This window comes from Epargyreus clarus, unplaced genomic scaffold (genome assembly GCF_041222505.1).
Source record: "Epargyreus clarus isolate Ecla_fem2 unplaced genomic scaffold, WU_Ecla_fem_2.2 ptg000004l, whole genome shotgun sequence".
NCBI classification, from domain to species: domain Eukaryota; kingdom Metazoa; phylum Arthropoda; class Insecta; order Lepidoptera; family Hesperiidae; genus Epargyreus; species Epargyreus clarus.
Window position 1 is genome coordinate 2,924,235 of NW_027332212.1, and position 21,472 is coordinate 2,945,706.

At 38.5% G+C, this 21,472-nt stretch overlaps 1 protein-coding gene and 1 long non-coding RNA gene across 8 annotated transcripts; both read left to right on the forward strand.

Annotated features, from left to right (window-relative positions):
- The first annotated feature begins 308 nt into the window (after positions 1-308).
- Positions 309-14,885, forward strand: cg (zinc finger transcription protein combgap). 7 transcript variants are annotated; one of them, XM_073092910.1, is made up of 15 exons: positions 309-914; positions 1,312-1,531; positions 3,713-4,002; positions 4,785-4,935; positions 5,456-5,613; positions 6,260-6,403; positions 6,640-6,827; positions 8,175-8,544; positions 9,084-9,167; positions 10,568-10,688; positions 12,118-12,182; positions 12,390-12,487; positions 12,915-13,035; positions 13,987-14,166; positions 14,716-14,885. In XM_073092910.1, exons 1-15 carry the CDS (start codon positions 783-785, stop codon positions 14,863-14,865), a joined length of 2,472 nt encoding a protein of 823 aa, XP_072949011.1. In that variant the 5' UTR covers positions 309-782; the 3' UTR covers positions 14,866-14,885. The 7 variants fall into 7 exon arrangements, with proteins under 7 accessions (XP_072949011.1, XP_072949010.1, XP_072949013.1 ...); XM_073092909.1 differs by having other exon boundaries at positions 3,692-4,002; positions 4,800-4,935; positions 14,716-14,884; XM_073092912.1 differs by having other exon boundaries at positions 309-908; positions 4,800-4,935; positions 14,716-14,884.
- Positions 14,886-15,279: 394 nt separating this feature from the next.
- On the forward strand, positions 15,280-20,161 carry LOC140757284 (uncharacterized). Its single transcript, XR_012103954.1, has 2 exons — positions 15,280-15,513; positions 15,982-20,161. It is a non-coding gene; the product is annotated as an uncharacterized LOC140757284 (long non-coding RNA).
- The last annotated feature ends 1,311 nt before the right edge of the window (positions 20,162-21,472 follow it).

Here is a 21,472-nt window from a genome sequence, read left to right on the forward strand (position 1 = left end):
AAGCGACATTTTCTTGTTATTTTCAATAATGAATGACTTGTTTCTTGTTTTCAATTTTTTACAAAGCTATAATGAAACGTAATTAAACTTTTCATGGTCTATGGCTTTTGTAATTAAAGTTTCTTTAAAATTATATATTTAAAATAGTTTATTGATATTTTTTTAGTAAGTTTGTAAGTAATGAAGATAACATTTTATTTGTGTAAATAAATATTTTTTACACTTCAATAATTGGCTTTAAATTAACGTTCTTATGCTTAACTTGATTTATGTACGTTTTAAAAAACCTAATTGACCATAAACAATAAAATGGCGTCCGGTTTTTTGTGTGTGCGCTAAAATTATTGTTTTCATGAAATCATCTTGTGTGATAGTCTAATTTCAATTTTATATTGCATATTGATAACTAATGACTGTGTACATTATAAATGTCAGCGAAGGAGTTAGCAGAATATGCCGGTTATCTTAGAATTAGTGCGTGTCAATGTACACTGTAGCGTCCTATGCCGCCTTTTTCGTGGAGTTGATTAGTCTAATTTGTTAGATTTTGGTGTTAATTTCATGGACAGTGTTGGGGGATCGTGTTTGTGTTACGCAATAATGTTTAAGTGCAGGTGATACGGAGTTTTCGGTGTTTTGATTGATAGTGTGTGTGTGGTTGTGAAAGCGTAGCTACATGTCCCATAATGGCTAAGCTGTCATGAGGAGTTGTGTTTACTATCGAGATTGGGTTTATGTTGTCGGTTTATTTTTGATGTAGTGGTGGTACACAAACGGTAAACATGTGTATGCCGACGCCGAGCAATGTTTCGGGCTTTGTTTATCCGTGGGGTTTCACGAGCAGTGCGGACCTCACGAAGGGTGAAGTGGAGACTGCTAGCAGTATGAGCTATACTCTCGGAAATACTGTAAGTGTACGTAAACTGCTTTGTATTGGACGTTATTGATAGTTTGTGCTAGTTGTGGTGGCAATTTTCTTATTGGGAAATGGTATAAGTCTAGTTAATAAAGTGTATTCTTACACACTTAGTCAATTTCAAACTCAAGAATAGAATACTATGTGTGAGTTTAGGTTCAATATAGGACTTTAATAAAATTAAATACACTTATACACTCGATATTGATACATAAAAGTTACATAAAATGTCACAAAAAAATTGTAAAAATATCAAAAATCCCATAATATTATGATATCTTTTGGTGGAGCATTGTCTTATAATTCAAATCAGCAAAAGTAACGTCAATACCTTGTCCTTATTACATAGCTTAACTCAATTGCACAAAAGTATAAGTAGCAATCTTATCTTTCAGGTTTCCCCAGAAACAACACTTACAGTGATGTCTCACAAAACCCCACAAGTCCAGGAGAAGGTGGGTGCTGTGGTGGCCGTGTCGAACTCAGCAGCACAGGTCACCAGGGTAGTGACCACCGGTACCCCGGGCACAGCCAGGAGAGCAATGTTTGTGTTGAACGAAGCACCGCACACAATAAACAGGGTCACGCAACAAAACCAAACGGCTACCATACAAAGTGAGTTTCAGATTAAGTTTATTTTAGTTTAAGTATTAGCTAAATTTAAGTACTCTTTGTTATGATAAAGAGTACATCGTTAAGGTTATAGTAGCCACAGATTAAGCTGATATTCATAAAAATATAAAAATAGAAATAATTTGTATAGAAATATAATTTTCTGTAAATAATTCAACATATCTATATTTTTTTAGAATTATAACCTTATGAAAACAGAATATGTATATATAAAGTTGTATTATGCATACTTATCACTTATATATTTCTTAAATTAAAACTGAATAAAGTTTTCTTTGTCTAAAATTGCATCTTTACAAACAAAGTGATACAATTTTAAAAAGTGCGTAAATAAGTTTTTGTTCATGACACTACATAACATAATATTGTTTCCACTAGCTCTTTAAAATAAATAATACTAGTATTTTATTAATTTCAAGTATTTAGTATGATTATCAGTTTTGTCTTTTTAATTTTGAAGTGAATTATGCTTATTATGTTACTTTTTTGGTACAAAAAATAATCTCTACCTATCAATAATAACCAGTGTCCAACCGAAGCTGAATTTCTGGCCAAAGCCAAACTCAAAGATTTAAAAATCCTAGAAAATTCTGTTCTAGTTTTCTTTAAAGTTAATGGTATAATGATCTTTATGTTGTTTTAGAAAGCTTCGGTCAGACACTATTAAAAATAATGACTTAACAAAATACAGAATGTCAAATTGTAAATTGCCAATTTTTGCCATAAAATCTATCTACCTAGTATCTGTTCAGACCTGTCGGTCTATCTAGATATTTTAATCATAGATATGACTCTCGAATTAAAGCTATTTCTTAGTAATAAGCTTGTAAATAAACTAGATCCTGTAATCACTCTGTTTAATTATATTAGCTTTGATCATCTTCTCCGATATTACTTTAGTTATCTTTAGACACCTTTATAAGTTTAGGTATTTAGTTAGAATATTATGCATTTCAACAAAGTTGGTATTAGTTTCTCAATATTTCAAATTAAGTTATAGTTTCCACATCATATTTTAATGATATTTACAATATGATACCATAATGATATACATAGTTAATTTAATTAAATGGTGGGAGCGTAATATGTATGTACATTTAAAATTAATTATTTTAGACATATCAACCCCTTCTACATATAATATCGTAGCTGCACAAAGACAATTGCAAATAAAATCTTCATTTCCGCAGGTATCTCTATAAAATTTGTTATATATGTTTTATTTTATACCCCTTATAATGTTACTTGTGTCGATAAAACATATTAAAATAAGGCAATTTATGCAATAAAAACGAAAAAGGTACTTTTGTGGGTTACATTATTATATGTTGGAGAGGTCGATATAATTCCATATATTAAAATTGGTTATTCTCATAATAAAGAATGCACTCTCAGAACTGGTACTGGTACTGATTTAATAATATCCATATTTTAATAACACATGCATTATAATTAGAGATGCGCCGAATAGTGGTTTCACCTAATAACCGAATATCGAATACTATTCGGTTTACTCTTAACCAAACCTAATATTCGGCCGAATTATTCGGTTTACCATTTCTCTATTATCAATTTACCAGTTATGTGTTCATTAACACTTTAAAATGTTGATTTGAGTTTTAAAAGTAAATACTGATTTAAGGTTAAAAATACATGTTGACTATACCAACTATAGATTAAGTAATAAATGTGTTGACTTGAGGTTACAAAATAACTGTTGATTTGACGTTTGATTACTTTATTTTATTAGATTTATTCAACACATTCTTCATAGGATTTTAGTTTGACTTATAACATAAATCTCATAGAAGTTTTGTGTTGTAGACTACAACTTGTACAACTACAACTTGTAGTCCTTGTATGGTACAAGGACTACAACACAAAAGTCGTGTATAGAAGAAAATAGAAATAGTCGAACCGAATATATTCAGCACCAAAACAGAATAATTCCGCCGAATACAAATAGCAAAAAAAAATGCCGAATACGCCGAATACCGAATACCAAACGAATATTCGGCGCATCTCTAATTATAATCCTCTAAAATTTGATTTAAACAATCCTAAAACATTTATATTTAAGGTAGTTTTAAGTTCTCTTATCGTTAGGATGCTAATTTTTTACAACCCACCATTAATTTGTAGTAGTGGAAATACCTGTTTCAGCGGCGACGCTATCAGCGAAGTCATTCATGACACCAATCGGTCCGATCCAATTGACTGCTGAAGAGTGCAATGAGATCCTGATGAAACGAGCGTTACAAGCCCAGGGTATCGCTACACCTGTGATAGACGCCTCACAGTTGAACCACACGATACTGAATGGAGGCCTCAAGAGCTTGGCAGAGGCCACAACGCAACAAACACAAGCAGACACGATACAGACGACGACGGTACACCAACACCATTTGTTGCACACTAAACAGGAGCCCGGAACAGCGAATAATTCGCCGAAAGTGAGTGATTTTTGTTTTCTTCTAATCTGTTGATATTGAATGAGGTATGTAATGGACTACTTGGCTCATTTATTATCTGTCTATCACAATCGTAACGAAAAAAAATATGAGATGGACAAAGGTTTTTTCACCTCTGCTCTTCATATTTCTATTACATAACATCAAAATTTTAAGCTACTATAACTATTCGTGGTGCAATTTTGGAGGCACCACTGCTACATAAATTTCTGCTTAGTGATGGCAATCTTAAGTGCTGCTGTTTTGTGATTTGAGATTATAAGGACAAGACTTTCACAATGCATTAGAACTTACCCCTTTGGGATGCGCTATGCAAACATGAACAATTTTTGGTAGAACTCTAGATCTATCTGCGGTTGACGTCCATAGGAGGCAGATGCCATTTACAACCAGATGGACATGCTAATATACTACTTGTATTTTTTTCTAATATAGGAGTAGCAGACAAGCATGCAGTCCACCTGATGGTAAGTGCCTACTGCCACCCATGGACATATGTAATCAACCCCAAATAGAATTATATTATTATATTCCTACCTGAGGTCAACCACAGATGCGCCGCTACCTCTGAGGACTAAGCTGGAACTCCTGAAAAGTATGTCTCCTTTACCACACCGTACAAAACAGTACACAGTAGCGCTCAGCACTGTTATGAGGCAGAAATAGGTGAGGCTGTTCAACCACAAAGGGTTCTACCACCTTTTAAATTGTATGCTATAAAAATATTCTGCACATAAAAGTACGTAGTATGAAGCGAGTGTTAGGCGGTGTATTCGCAGGCGGAGTTGCTCGGCGGCGGCGTGATGACGTCCGTGCAACCCGCCGCGGTCAAAGAGCGGCCGTACACTTGCGACGAGTGCGGCAAGTCGTTCCTGTTGAAGCACCATCTCACGACGCACGCTAGGGTTCATACGGGTAAGTTGGAACGTGCTTAATTAGTAATGGGCTTTTGAATGAAAGAACGTTTATAGTCTAGTGGTTAGAACTTGAACCCAGGAAATCAATTTGAATCGTGAGGTCTGAAAGTCGAGTTTCATATACGCACTTTATTCGAAAGAAAAGAAATAGACATTAAATTAATAAATAGTCATTGATGATGTCTAGCTGTAATGGTGAACATAAACATCGTGAGGAAATCTGTACGTCTAATATTTCTTAAAAATAAGTTCTGAAAGGTGTATGGAGTCTACCAATTCGCAGTTTACCAGCAGTCTGCACTACAGTCTAAACCCTCTCTCTCCCCCGATGCTTTAGCAAGCGAAATTCCACAAGTGAAATTATATAGACCTATAGGAAAGATTTTAGCTGTAGATTTATTATGAATTCGCGGTACCACGAAGCACAAATAACTTGATGTTAAATACCCCTTTTGGTGTGTGAGGAAACCCGTGCCCAGCAGTGGAACAATAATAGTTTGACAACGACCATCTTACAGGTGAAAGACCCCACGTGTGCGCGCACTGTGGCAAGGCGTTCGCGAGGAAGCACTGCCTCAACACACACCTGTTGCTACACTCGGCTGACAGACCGTACCGGTGCCACGAGTGCAAGATGGCGTTCACACTAAAACACCACCTCGTCACGCATTCCAGGGTAAGTGTGCAAGGTACTGGTACAATTCCAAATTAGTTTAGGGCTATAATGGCTGGGACTGTTGTAACTGAGTTTGAGAGGCCTGGTGAAATCTGAGTTCTGGGTTCAATTGAAATCAGCCTGAAATCTAAATTTGTTAATAACAATCAATTACAACATAATGTAAGCCATTTTTCAATATAGAAATTAATGTTTATTAATATTTGAATTTAAACATATTTTTGTTTGTGTTCATAGCAGTGTTTATTTTTTTCACATTATTAGTATGAGTTTTCATACATTTTATCACTCAAATTGTAGCACTTTCTTTTTGTATCGGTTTTAATTTGAATGTATCCTACTCTTAATCTACTTGTCATAGTTCAATGACCTCAGGGGTAGCGGCGCACCTGTGGTCGACTCCAGGTAGGAATATCTAATCCTATCTGGGGTCGATTACAGATGTCCATGGGCGGCAGTAGCCACTTCAGGTGGACTGCATGCTTGTCTGCAACTCCTATATTATAAAAAAAAAAATGTTTTCAAACTCTATTTTCACCAATTTTACGACCCGCGTGGCGGAACGTACCGTAACCATACCGATCTGACTCAACCCATACACCAATATTAATAATTAATTAATCTAGACATAAATCCATGTATCCAGGTGCACAGCAGGGAGCGTCCGTTCGTGTGCGGCGAGTGTGGGCGTGGTTTCCCGCTGAAGCGGCACCTCGTGACGCACAGCAAGTACCACGCCGGCGAGCGGCCCTATGTGTGTAGCGATTGTGGGGAGAGCTTCGCGCAAAAGGTGAGCTGTTGCTATATGATTTGCACTATAGTAGAAATCAATTATTACTTGCATTGACCCAAGAAAATAACGGAATTGTATTGTGTGGTAAGAGCCTCTGTGGTTGATAGATAGGTATCTAATCTTATTAGACGTTGATTATAGATGTCTACGGTTATATAATGTTTGTGGTTTCTTCCATGGGACACTCCAACGCTGTTTTAATGTCAATGCCAATGTGTCCGTTACAATTCCAGGAGCACCTAGTGATGCACAGTAGGTTCCACGGCTCGCTGTCGCCGTTCCAGTGCCCCGACTGCGGCGTGGCCTTCGCGCGCAAGTTCCAGCTCGTCAACCACGGCCGCGTGCACGGCCGCGTGCCGCACGCCTGCCCCGTCTGCGGCAAGGAGTTCCTGCAGAAGCGGACCCTCGTCGCACATATGAAGTGAGTGCTCACTGTCACCCGCTCAGTACATGGGCCGCGTGCCGCACGCCTGCCCCGTCTGCGGCAAGGAGTTCCTGCAGAAGCGGACCCTCGTCGCACATATGAAGTGAGTGCTCACTGTCACCCGCTCAGTACATGGGCCGCGTGCCGCACGCCTGCCCCGTCTGCGGCAAGGAGTTCCTGCAGAAGCGGACCCTCGTCGCACATATGAAGTGAGTGCTCACTGTCACCCGCTCAGTACATGGGCCGCGTGCCGCACGCCTGCCCCGTCTGCGGCAAGGAGTTCCTGCAGAAGCGGACCCTCGTCGCACATATGAAGTGAGTGCTCACTGTCACCCGCTCAGTACATGGGCCGCGTGCCGCACGCCTGCCCCGTCTGCGGCAAGGAGTTCCTGCAGAAGCGGACCCTCGTCGCACATATGAAGTTAGTGTTTCGTGTACTATCCTCCTGAGGTATCCTCCATAACGTTATGACATGGGGCTCTTCCAAAAGATCTCTCATACAAAGCCGGCGATACATTGGCTTTGGTGTTGCAAATGTCTATAGGCGGCGTTTAATTTTCCATCAGGTAGCATGTCTGCCTAATCGTTAGGTCTAACAATAAAAAAAAATCTTTCGTGGAATTGTATTTCGCGCCAAACTTCTAGTCCGCTCTGAAGTTGTGCGCGCAGGTGTAGTCAGTAAGTCAATGCGGTCGAACACAACCAAAAGCATATACTCCGTAGCAACAGTAAGGCACACTAACGCAGCTATGTCCACGCGGACGAGAGCGGGCAGCGAAAGGTGCCAGATGGTCCCGCGCTGTCCCGCTGGTATCTACAATTTGCTGTTGCGACACGACTCGTTTCTATAGTCAGAGCGGACTAGATGTTTCGCGCGGACTTTACCTACGGACATACTATGTGTTCTGAGCCTATGAAATGCATATATGAACAGTTCTTGCACAATGTTAAGTTAGCTTATTTACGGGCTATTTACACTAGATAAAGTTTTGCAAGTAAAACCAATGTACCAGGAAGGTACCACCGTAACACCTATTTTTAAACTGAAGGTATTCTTCCATGTTACTGTAAAAAAAATATATTATTTAACTGTACTTTTCTGTGCGTACCTCTGTATGCCGGCTCTCGTACATAGTATGAGGATCCAAACTATTTTTTTAGCAAATACACGCATTCCTATAACTGAACTCGCATTTATATCTTACACACTTTGTGACAGATTTCTGATAACATAATACAGCGACGTCTCAGTTGCTGATTGCCCTAACAAGAGACCAATATCATTAGTATTTTATTTTCCTAATTTTCGATGATTACTAACTTACAAAATATATTATATTCCAGAATTCATACAGGGGAAGGCGTTGTGGCGTGTTTAGAATGCGGAGAAGCGTTTAAATGTAAATCGGAGTTACAAGAGCACTGTAAAATAAATAGGCACTGTCTCTCCGCGAACCAAAGTCAACAGCAAACACAACAACAGCAGCAGCAGCAAGCGCAACAACAACAGCAGCAGCAACAACAGCAGCAGCAGCAGCAGCAGCAACAACAGCAGCAGCAACAGCAACAACAGCAGCAAGCACAGCAACAGGCACAACAACAGCAGCAGCAACAACAACAGCAGCAGCAACAACAGCAGCAGCAGCAGCAACAACAACAGCAGCAACAAACAACTGTGATAAAGCAAGATGACTTTAAGCCCCAAATTGTACAGGTGTGTCTTGATACAAAGCAATAAGTATATGAGAAGCTTGTGAAGAACATAATATATTTTCGCTTTTTATATATATAGATATATTTTTAATAATATATTAGTAGCAGACAAGCATGCAGTCCACCTGATGGTAAGTGGCTACTGCCGCCCATGGACATCTGTAATCAACCCCTGATGGGATTAGATATTCATACCTGAGGTCGGCCACAGATGCGCCGCTACCCCTGAGGACTAAGCTGGAACGCCTCGGAAAAGTATGTCTCCCTTACCACACCCTTCAAAACAGAACACAGCAGCGTCCAACACTGCTGTTATGGACTAGGTGTGGCGGTGGTGCCGCCGGAGTCGAACAACAAAGGGTTCTACCACCTTGCAAATAGTAGTAGTTTAATAATAGTTTTAACCAAAATAATAAAAGTGTTGTAACTATTCATCATTAATTACCTAAAATTTACCTTAATTTACCTAAAATATCTTGGATCTATTATAAAGAAAACCATTAAGTTAAAGGAAACTAATTACATGAGGTATTTTTTCAGGTTATTGGTGCTGATGGTCAGATATTGACGGAGAAGGCGCCGGGTTACGCGTGTCCTGAATGTGGTTCCTGTTTTAATAATAAGGTTAGTGTTTTTTTTTTCAATAATTATAAATTTCTAGGATCCTAAAATTACGAAAATCATAACCGAAAATTTTAGAAAATAACGGACATATAAATAATTTATGAGTATTATAGTCCAATACGGAACCTCTTTTTTTGAAGTCGGTTAAAAGTTATGTCGTGTTGATGAATTTGAAGTTGGATAGTAAATGATGAAAAAGTTGCTCAATACAGCACATTGAAAATTAGCATTCATTTTTTATATAATATAAGAGTAGCATGAAGTAGATCTGATGTTCAGTGGCTACTGTCGCCCAAGTTCATCTGTAGTCAATTCGAAATAAGATGATTTTTATCTGAGGTTAGGAACAGATAAACACATCTGTTGCTGGTATGAGAACTAAGCTGGAATGCCTCGGAAAAGTTTATCTTCTTTACCACACCTTTCAAACCAGAACACAACAGCGGTTAACACTGATGCTATTAGGTAAAAATAGATGTGACGGTGGTGGTGTCAGAGCCAATTCACAGGGTTCTACCACCTTAATTTCACAGGTTCCAAAAAAACCGAATAACATGAGAATCACTTTCGATTGACTAGAATAACGTATTATGAGTACCGTTAAATTAGTTTTAACTATCATCTTATCTGTGGGACCTATAAGAACTTTTTGCAAAAAAGTTGTTAATCATAAAATATTCTTTCAACACAATATTATAATTATGAATCATTTCAACGTAAAAGCTCTTACACGCGTTTTTCACACTATTTTTGCTCTCCTGTAAATTTGACAAAATGTAGATACGTTCATCCGACTCTTACACCGCGACATGTAATCGTATTTTGACAATGATATTCTTTGTTTACATTTTGGACACGTAATCGTGACTCAGACTATATAGTCTGATTCATAATTAAGTGTCCAAAATGTAAACAAACAAATGTCACTGTCAAAATTAACAAGAAACAAAAACTTTAAGAAACTCAATAAAAAACGAAAACTTTACAATTATTCACAATTTAACAAACGTGCTATGAAAACAATAATACATTCGAGTTCAATTACAATCACGAAAATGAATAATATCAGCTACGAAACTTAAAAATGACGGCACAAGAAATGTTTCGAATTCAGAGTGTGTTACCATTATCACATTTTAATTTTCTACCATAAACCTTGTTTTTTATTATTATTACTGTATCGAAAAAAAATGAGGTAATATAAATATTATAAATTGTGAATTAATCTTAATTTATTTAGATTATTATTTTATTATTATCGTATTACTTTAATACCGTCAAAAATAAGAAACTACCATTTGAAACGTATTTTCTTGATAGGTCAACACCTTTGTTGACATTTTGGACACCTAATTATGAATCAGACTATAGTTATATGAACGTGCGTGTTGTGTGAGCAGGAGGCGCTGTCGCTGCACGTGCGGCTGCACGCGGGCGACCGCACGTGCGTGACGGACCTGTGCGCGCTCACCGCCGCGCTGCAGCCCGGCCTCGTCGCCGCCGCGCACCACGCGCAACACAGTACGTATTGAATTATATGTTTGGCAAAGGGAGATCTCCCGCCGGGCTAGGTGATCGTGCCCGGAGAGCGGCCGTGCTCCGACAGTCTCAGTTCGGAGCTTGTATATATGCAAGATGTTTAGAAAACTTCGAAAGCGTGATTCAACAGCGCCATCTGTTGACGAGTAGCGGGAAGTCGCTACATATGATTACCACAATTTTATGTTATAGGTCATACATACATAGGTCAAGCTATGACCTTGTACCTGTAGTTCGGGACTAGGATATGCTACGGTAGTAGTAGTATTAGTAGGCTACGGTATCCCCTGCCTGTCGTAAGAGGCGACTGAAAGAAGGCTTCCGGGGTTGCGGACGGTAAGAGTGGGAGCTCGAACCGCCCGGCCAGCAACCCCGGGAAGGACGACGGTGTGTGTAGCCGCATACCATTGTAAACACCAGGTGTGTGGGAGGAGCGTAAACTGCTCCCCCAGGGAAGAGCTCGATTGGGGTATTGCGCTCGTAGGACTCCGGTTGTGTTCCATCGGAGATCCCGGAGTTCTCCACTGAACGCTGAGGACAAAATCGAAGAGAAAAAATCCCACATAACCCGGCGTCGGGTACCTTTTGAAGGTTTCTCCCTCGTAAACAAAAAAAAGGTCAAGCTATGACCTATGTATGAATGTGTATGTATGTAGGTAATGGAATCCTTGAACTCGATTTTTTCCCACTTTCAACAGTCCGATTAATTTTAAATATTGAACACTTGTCAAGAACCTATAACAATTAACAATTATAATATTTTTTTCCCATTCTCCTCATCAAGATCGTCAGAATTAACGATTTTCCTTGTGCGTGGTTTTTAGTTTTTTTAACTATATAATCATTATAATTATTGCATTTTTAAATATAGGAATAACAGACGAGCATGCAGTCCATCTGATGGGAAGCGGCTACTACCGCCCATAAACATACGTAATCAACCCCAGACAGAATTGGATTCTTACCTAATGTCGGCCACTGATGCACCGCTACCTCTGAGGACTAAGTTGGAACGCCTCGGAAAAGTATAAATTCCCTTATCACATCCTTCAAACCAGAAAACAGCAACGTTTAACACTGCTGTTATTAGCTTAAAATAGGTGTGGCGGTGGTGCCGCCGGAGTCCAACCACAAAAGATTCTACCACCTTTAAGAAGTTTGCTGGCAAATAGTTAATTAAATCTTAAATGTCAAAAAAATAATTTCTGTCAGTGGCCAAAAAGTGTAAAAAGTAAGTTTGTAAGTCGTGAGGCGAATTCGATTGCTCGCCTAAGTTAGTAGGTAACTAACACTCGAAAACAAACCCGGTTACATTGCCACCGCTGATTGTTGCAACGTGAATATTGCGTCGCATCAGACGTTGATTTTTTTTTATTAAATTTGTAAATAATACCACCCTATTTATTTTCAGATCAACCCATCCAAATTATATCGTCCAATCCCGGTAATGTAGTTCATACGCAAGTTATAGCAACGGTGAGTAAAAGGAAATTGTAATGGATTTTTTTATAGTAGTTTGTAGATTAAATTATAATTTTTAACGTAATTTATTTATTATATTAAATAATACTGTTCATCGTAAAATTAAACGGGTTTCGTCCAATAATTTTTAAAATAAATTATATATTTCGCATTAAACAGATATACATAATACATATTAAATAATATATATTTTTATTACAGAATCACCATGTAAACCCGCCTCGGCCGAAAATACATTTTTGCGTCGACTGCGGGAAAGGCTTCGCTGCAAAACATGGTTTATTAGCGCATCATAGAAGGTAAAATCTTTGATATTAATTTATACTAGCAATCGCATTATAATTTTAAGTTAATTTTGAAATGTTAATGTAGTAACTAAATTGATTTTATCCATTTGATCATCCATTGTGGTGCAGTTACTACGTGTGTCATTTTTACAACGGCTATGGCGAGAGACGAACGTGTTTCAAACGCAGAAGTAATAAACAAATTGTGTCCTTGAGTTCTAACCCTTGTGGTCTAATACCTGTGGATTTATTTTTTTTTACGTCTATTAAACATGAATTTTATATAAATAGGAAAACAAAAATTCCAATTTTGAATAATTTTGGGGGCTTTCTTGAATAGTTAAAATGGACTTTTTTATATATGTAGGTTATGACCTAGACATGTAAGCAATATGCATAAAATGTTTGGTATTAATAGAGACATCCCTTGTGTCCCCAGGCATCCAGAAGGTAGTTGTACGTTGCGCACGCACGTGTGCGACCAGTGTGGGAAGGCGTTCTTTCAGAAGAACCACCTCATGCTGCATCAGAGGCAACACATGGACCTGCCACCTAGAAATGTAAGTTATCCTTGGAAATAATATTTTTGAAGTAAATGTGTAGAAAATTATTTTAAAATGAATCCTACGACACTTCATATTTTAGAATCCGTCAAGCCATTTAAGTAGCAGACCGTGCCAAAGAATGAGACATACATACTCGAAAAACTTTACACTCGGTAGTCCGATAAAGATAATATATAAATCAGCGTAAACAATTATTCCTAATGTGTTTGGTACATGCCTGAGAATTAAAAAAAAAAAACATCTCAAACATACTTGAATTCTGTCAACCCACTCTTTGTCATTTGGACTATAGTTTAAACTTATTATCGTGAGAGTGTAGTGTATGTGGGTATGTGGGGTATTTGGTTCAAGTGTATATGTCACTACTGTCTAAAGGTGCCGGTTATAAGGCAGTTGTGCTGTGCGTCCTCTGGCCTGAGCCGAGGACACTACGGAGAAGTCTCATATACAATTGTGGTGTAATATTATAAATGGAAGTTGGTATATTATTCGCGGTAAAATCCCCTCGGTGGCCGTCCTCAACGCTTGTTGGAGAATTCCGGGATCTGCAACGGAACACAACCGAAGTCCTCCAAGCGCGATGCCCCGATCGGGCTTTGCCCTGGGGTAGCAGTTTTCGCTCCTCCCACACCATGTAGTGTTTACGACGGTATGCGACCACACATACCGCCGTCCTTTCCGGGGTCGCTTACTGGACGGTTCGAGCTCACACTCTTGTCGCCCGCAACCCCGGAAGTCCCTTTTAATCGCCTCTTACGACAGGCAGGGGAGCCCTATTCTGGTCCCTTACCTTACCGTAGCCCTATGCTGGTCCTGAAACTACAGGGACAAACCATAGTGCGGCCTAGGCGTCAGTGTCGGGGACAGTATAGGGAGGAGTCTCATAACCAACCCTGGTGTAAGAAGTTGAAGTTAATAATTTAATATATTATTTTCTGTGTCTAGAACCAACAAGCCGCGCAGCAAGCGACGCAGCAAGCGCAGCAGGCGGCGCAAGCGGCGGCGCAGCAGGCCGCAGCGGCTGCAGCGGCGGCGGCGGCGCAGCAGGCGCAGGCGCAGCACCACCAGGTGCAGCACGCCGCGCTAGAGCTGGACGCGCAGGAACACGCGCAGCATATACAAGTGGTGGGTCACAGTGGCTGGGGTATAGTATAGTGTAGTGTAGGGTATAGTTGTTTTTTATTCAATTATGATTTGTATGCTCATAGTCACACATTTAATCTTGTAACAGTATGTTACATATTATAAGTGATTTTATTTAAACTTTTCAATTATACTTTTTTTGCTTGTAAACATGAAAGTGTATTTTTAGCCGAGTATAAAGGTTTAATGCGCGATGCAACACATAAAATTAGCTTAAGCTTTTATCTCCATATATAATTGAGCATTCAGTTCGTTCATTCAGTTCATCTATGGTGAATCCTGCTTAATAGTGGGTCACCAATATGTTGCTGTCCCTGAGGACTAAGCCTCATGTATGTAATATGAGGTGGAGAATAAATAAAGTTCCCTTACCACACTCTACAAACCAGAACACAGTGCGCTGATTGAGTCAAAAATAGATGTGATGGTATTGTTATTACAGCAGAATGATAAGAGGTGCTAACCACTTTCAATTAAAACCCTTTTTTTTTTATGTGAGTACACCAATTTATTTCCCTATCAATCATTCAGGTAACAAATCGGTCCGGGCAGGTGATAGGCAACCAGATAGTAGTGGGGCGGCGCGGCGCGCTGGGCTCGCAGCTGCACATCATCCCCGCGCCCCGGGACACCAAGCCCGCGCACCTCACGGCCAAGCGGCACCAGCACACTAACAGGTGACGCTCGCTCGTTGTCGCACAGTCCAGGTGCCACCGGGCAGGTGATAGCGACCAGATAGTGCTGGGGCGGCGCGCTGGGCTCGCAGCTGCACATCATCCCCGCGCCCCGGGACACCAAGCCCGCGCACCTCACGGCCAAGCGGCACCAGCACACTAACAGGTGACGCTCGCTCGTTGTCGCACAGTCCAGGTGCCACCGGGCAGGTGATAGCGACCAGATAGTGCTGGGGCGGCGCGCTGGGCTCGCAGCTGCACATCATCCCCGCGCCCCGGGACACCAAGCCCGCGCACCTCACGGCCAAGCGGCACCAGCACACTAACAGGTGACGCTCGCTCGTTGTCGCACAGTCCAGGTGCCACCGGGCAGGTGATAGCGACCAGATAGTGCTGGGGCGGCGCGCTGGGCTCGCAGCTGCACATCATCCCCGCGCCCCGGGACACCAAGCCCGCGCACCTCACGGCCAAGCGGCACCAGCACACTAACAGGTGACGCTCGCTCGTTGTCGCACAGTCCAGGTGCCACCGGGCAGGTGATAGCGACCAGATAGTGCTGGGGCGGCGCGCTGGGCTCGCAGCTGCACATCATCCCCGCGCCCCGGGACACCAAGCCCGCGCACCTCACGGCCAAGCGGCACCAGCACACTAACAGGTGACGCTCGCTCGTTGTCGCACAGTCCAGGTGCCACCGGGCAGGTGATAGCGACCAGATAGTGCTGGGGCGGCGCGCTGGGCTCGCAGCTGCACATCATCCCCGCGCCCCGGGACACCAGTGGTTTATGCACCATTTGTTTATGACATTACAATAAAATACAGTGAAGAAATATTAAGGAATTCTTATATGTGATACGAGTATTTCTATAATCAACAGTTATTTATTTAAAATTGATTTGTGTGATATATATTTTTTTAATGATTAGAATTTTATTCATCATTACATAACCTAAAAGTTACTCCCTACAAATAACTAAATAACATTGCGCGTATGATTAAATAGAAAATTACCATTGGATTACGTAACGCATACAAATATTGGTGGCGCCACCAGTCGCATAATTTTAACGCCTATTGTATTATTGGGACTCTCTGCTCATACTTAAACTCTTTGTTTTTATTCCAGTGGTGACTTAAAGGAAGTGGGAGGTCTCGTAGTATCAACCGGCAGGGGAGCGAACATGATCAAATACGAAATCTCTCTACCGCCGCCGAACTCTGTAGTGCAAGTCCAACAGCTGGATTGAGTGAAGCGTGAACCAGACGACACTCTGGTCGTTTGGCTCAAGAAACAGTGAATTGTAAAGTGTAAAGTGACTTTTTTTTTTTACAAAGTGAAAAGTGCATGAGTTAGAGTCGTCGGTTACAGTCCCTGGTGGTCTAACAGTAAGTTGCCTGTATAAGTTTCTTTTATGTTGTAAAATTTTACAACAGTTTAGTGTTGTCATATAGTTTTTTTCCGGAAAAGGTTAATCCTTTTGTATTGGCCTAATAGTTACTATTTCCTCGAGATGTACCCTATACATCATAATATAAATGTGCCTAACGAAAGGAATATTGTTTTCTATTGGCAACATCTATTGGCTTGGGAAGCTATTCAAATACCTTTTGCCTTACACTAGAGCCTTAATTTTTACGATTGTTTTACGAAATCAGAGCGTGGATCGGTGTTGAATGGTGATGTATAAATAAATAAATAAATGGAATCTACTTAATTATTTTGATGGCAATAAATGATATAGAGTGAAATTTATAATAGATGTCGACGTCTGTAATATATCGGTTAGGGTGATGCTCTAAAATTTAGAGTATTTTTTTATTTTAAGATACCGTTTGTAAAAAGACAAACCGTAACAGGTTTCGATGTAAATTAACATAGTGTAAGGGGTCCTGTAGTTATCTAGTGCTAGTGTAATCTATTGTACATATCATGACGTTTTTGTAACGTTTACGAACAGCAATTTTTGTAATTAGTGTACAATTGTTTTTAGTTAGGAATGGCAATGTCTACTTGCATCATTTGTACAGATAAACATAAGGATTATCTTTACATTGGTACAATGAAGACCGCTTCACGTACGCATTTAAGTTTCGTAAAAAATTAAATATAAATTAAAGAATTGTTTATTTTTTTGGTTAATCTAATGGCTTCATTTAATAAGCTTCATTAAGTACACAAATCAAAGATTTAAATCGTTTTAATGACCCTTCAACATGTATACGTAAATAGATTAAATTAAAACTTAAATGAGGTGCTTTTAAAAGTTTTAAATGACACCAAAAATATTTAATAATATAAAGAGGTTCCATTTTACATATAAATGAGTAAATAAATCTTTAAAATTATGACTTTATTTTCCCGATATATATCTATATTTCTACTTATATTTATTTTGTTGTTACGAGAGGGTGAGATAGATAATGTTTTTGAAAATAAGATTATTATGACATTTTATTGATATTTCAAATGTATAACAAATTACGTTTCACCTCGAAACCTTTATAAGGTCTCGTCGTTGTTAAACACACAATTCAACTAACCAGATAATTTCTATATTATGGGTCCGTTAAATGATTTAAATCTTTGTATAAAAAGGTTTTTTGTATTCCTAAAGTAATGGCAGGTTATGTGTATGGATATGTGAATCATGAGCCCTTTTCTGAGTTAGTTTGATAGGTCTCAGAATGAGAGCATTGATCATATGCGGGTTGGTAGATTTTAACACCTTTAATACATGGAAAACTCCAGCTGAATATCTTCTTCCAAAATATTTTTTGATGTGAACATATGCACTGATCGTCTTGGTGCTCAGGCTGCGACTGCGTTTTAATGATATCCTATTCTGTATTTTCGTTGTTGACCTATCTGTATTTTCGTAATTAAAAATGTTGTATAGTCTGCGTATAGCTGCTAGTCCGCTCTGTAAAAAGGAAATGAATCGCGTCGCCATAGTAAATTGTATAACTACACCTCCTTGCTACAACTTCAGAGCGGACTATACACTTTTACTTTTCTCCATATTCTAAATCATGTTTTTGGAGTTAGGTTTCTCTGGTTCTAACAGCCTCATATGTGCTTCTGCTAGTTAAAAATGCGGTTGTGATTTAGTACATCAGATTCGAACCCACACCTTCAGATCGAGAGTCCAAGTCCACACCCCAGGCCATCTCCGCTCTCTGGATATGTGATGTGCAATTTGTTTCATGATTTTAATTTTAGATCTGACAAGTATGAAGTTTATGTTTGAAAATTGTCGCTGAAGCATTGTAATTTATATTGTCTTGTGTCTAACATTTTTATTTAAAGAAGCCTGTTTTTTGATTAAATTTATAATTACATAATAATCCATTGTGGGTTTTAAGTACATAGACAAATTATGTACAGACAAAAAAATGTGTAAAAAATTCAATTGTATATTTTGTTTCATATTGTAATAGCAAAGGATCATATACTACTAGATGATATAATAGCCACTACGAAGTCCTGGATACTTGATAGTTGACTACAGATGTGTTGCTACCAGTAAGATCTATGCCACACCCATCAAACCAGAACACAGCAGCACTTAACGCCGCTGTTATAAAGCAGAAATGGCTGTGGTGATAGTGCCTCTCGAGTTAGTCTACAAAGGGTTCTACCATCTTCACAAATAACCTGTTTGAATTTTGACATAATTTATAAAAAAAATATACTTTGGTGATATGGATATTAACAATATTATTTTATGAAATGTGTTGTAATTCTATACAAAAGCAATTAGCACATTGATTTACGAAAATTATATAGATTCTTTTATAGCAATTTTTTTGTCTGTACATTAAATCTAATATCAAATAAATTTGAATTTATTTTATCTTATGATATTCTGACAGATTGTGTTATCTCATGGTGTAATATTATACTATGATTGGTGTTCTCTTTCCGACCGATGATACAATGAAACCAACACTATATCCTTCGGCTACGAAGTGCGTGATAATAATTTATGTATTGAAAACCTTTTTATTTTTAGTATGGGTTTGTGTTAGCCATTGCATCATACAAAATGCTGTAAAAATTACAAGAAATATAGTTCAAGTGAGCCCTTTGACAGATGGACAGACAGCAGAGGCTCAGTAATGGTGATCCAATTCTTACCCTTTGGGTATGGAATCCTAAAAATAGAAGTTGGTATAGTCCGTGCCAAACTGCTAGTCCGCTCTGAAGTTGTTGCGAGCAGGTGTAGTCATACAATGTGCTATGGCGACGCGATTCATTTCTATATTCAGAGCGGACTAGCAGTTTTACGCGGACTATATAATTCTAATAATAATAATAATACATAGGATGTGGGTTGGTTTTGGTTCATCACGGGAAGAGTCAACTACAATTTTTAAATGATATATTGCAATGCAAATAAGAATTCTATGTTGTGTATCTAGTCTGTGATAGGGAACATGTATTTCAAGGTTGATGGTGTTCATATTGACGCTACGTTACCGCTACTTACTGTATTGAATATTGTTTAAAATGTTATAAAACTCGATTAAAAATGTTTGTTTGATATACAAGATTTATGTCACATTATATTCCTTATATATTTTGAAATTTGTAATGTGTTACTGCTCAATTCTGGGAATGGGTCTGTGTCTAAATAAGAAAGGTTTAGGCTATAGTTAATCACACTGCACAAGTGTGGATAGACTTCATCCTCAGGCCTGTAGATTTTATCACGATTCTCCTTTACAGGAAGAACTATACTTATGTATGTTATAATTAATTTCTCATCATTAAAAATCCTTTGTCCTCCTGCTTTTAAAATGGCCAAAAATCATATAATAAATAAATATCTATAAGAAATGTTTCCTAAAATTTCGTAATTTTCTCAGCCAATCATGTACTATAATACTATAATAAAATATAAAGTAATTTAAATAATTATTTCCCCTTTATTATGCTAGCACGGAACCGTGGGGCACAGCTAGTAATATATGAAACAAAGCTTAAATCTATAGTAGTAGGGCTATTTGATTAAATTTAAGATTAACTTCAGAAATACCTATTATTGTTTAACAGGGTAGTATACCGTTCTACATAATAATAATTCCTAAAAATGTGTTCATTAAAAAGATTTTTTAATGAGAATTGGGGATTCTTTTTATAGCTGTAATAAATGGACTATATGAAACGATGCATACCTTAAGACTGCCAGACAACTAAACAATATAAAGGTGCAAACATAAAGACTGTAGATAAACTTAATAGATATAAATTGTTTGAGAATTAATGCATTGTTTTATCTTGTTCATTAAATTTATAACTCGTTTCTATAAACATAGTCTTCCATAATGACGGTATTTATTAATTAATTAATTAATTCCCGATGTTAATAAATTAATCTTCGATAGACATTTGACCCTTTCTGCCTACTAGAAGTGTCAAATTTCGATCTTTGGTATACAAACGGGCGTACGTAAGTTTAGCGGTAACTAAGCGGGAAAACTAAATAGTGCTTCCTAAAGTACATTGTCATGTCCAAATGCAGAACAGATGCCTATTGAAAGTGTTACTAGACAGTATTAAGATCCAACCTTAGAATATAAAAATATACAGAATCCGTCATACATCATACAAATATTGTGTCTCCACTTTTGAATGCTGATTTAGTAGTTATCGTATACTAAAGTTACACGATATTTTATTGGTAAATCACGCTATTGTTATCCTAGGATATCAAAATTTATAAACGGTCAAAATTCAGATGATACAAAATTTCATTGATAAATTAATCATAAATCTCAGTTGGAAAACTAAGCAACGAATTTAAGTGGCGGGTGTTTGTAACGTGCGTCTTCTACATTTCTATATTCTAAGGATGTAACATACAAACCCCTTTTATGTATTAAAGAAATAAAGTTCTGACTCTAAATGTTATTACAATTGTATTATATAATAATTTTATCTGTTATTTTACGTTGAATCTTACAAGTTGTTTGCCATTTACTTACATGTAAATACATAGCGGATATATATAATTTTTATATTAAATGAAAATATACATACTATAATCAATGATTTGTATCATTATTGTAATCATTTTAACCTTTTTTATTTACGAAGGGGAAACCTTCAAAAGGTACCCCATGCCGTGGGAGCGACACGAGGTTATGTGGGATTCTTACCGCAGTAAAACCCCCCCCAGTGGCCGTCCTCGGCGCTGCGTAGAGAACTCGAGGATCTCCAAAGGAACGCAACCGGAGTCCTCTTAGCGCGTTGCCCCGTCGAGCTCCGCCCAGGTGAGCTTGACGCTCGCCGCACCGTCTGGTGTGTACGACGGTATGCGACCACACATACAGCCGTCCTTCCCGGGGTCGCTGACCGGACAGTTCGAGCTCCCCGAACTCTTGCCACCCGCAACCCTGGAAGCCCCCTTTTAGTCGCCTCTTACGACAGGCAGGAGATACCGTGGTCCTATTCTAATCCCGGAACTACAGGGAAGAATCAATTTAACCTAAGAGTCGAAATAAGAAGAAATAAGTCATAGGATAATGTTAAGCTCAAAACAGTACATTATGAATTTAGGTTTTTTATCAAAGAAATCGGTAGGTGCTAATAACATTATTGTTCAACTAGGCAG

Coding starts and splice junctions, on each gene's coding strand:
- cg (XM_073092905.1), top strand. CDS start 783: ATGTGTATGCCGACGCCGAGCAATGTTTCGGGCTTTGTTTATCCGTGG. Junction 6,404..6,639: donor GGGAGAGCTTCGCGCAAAAG/GTGAGCTGTTGC, acceptor TTACAATTCCAG/GAGCACCTAGTGATGCACAG. Junction 13,036..13,986: donor TGGACCTGCCACCTAGAAAT/GTAAGTTATCCT, acceptor TTCTGTGTCTAG/AACCAACAAGCCGCGCAGCA.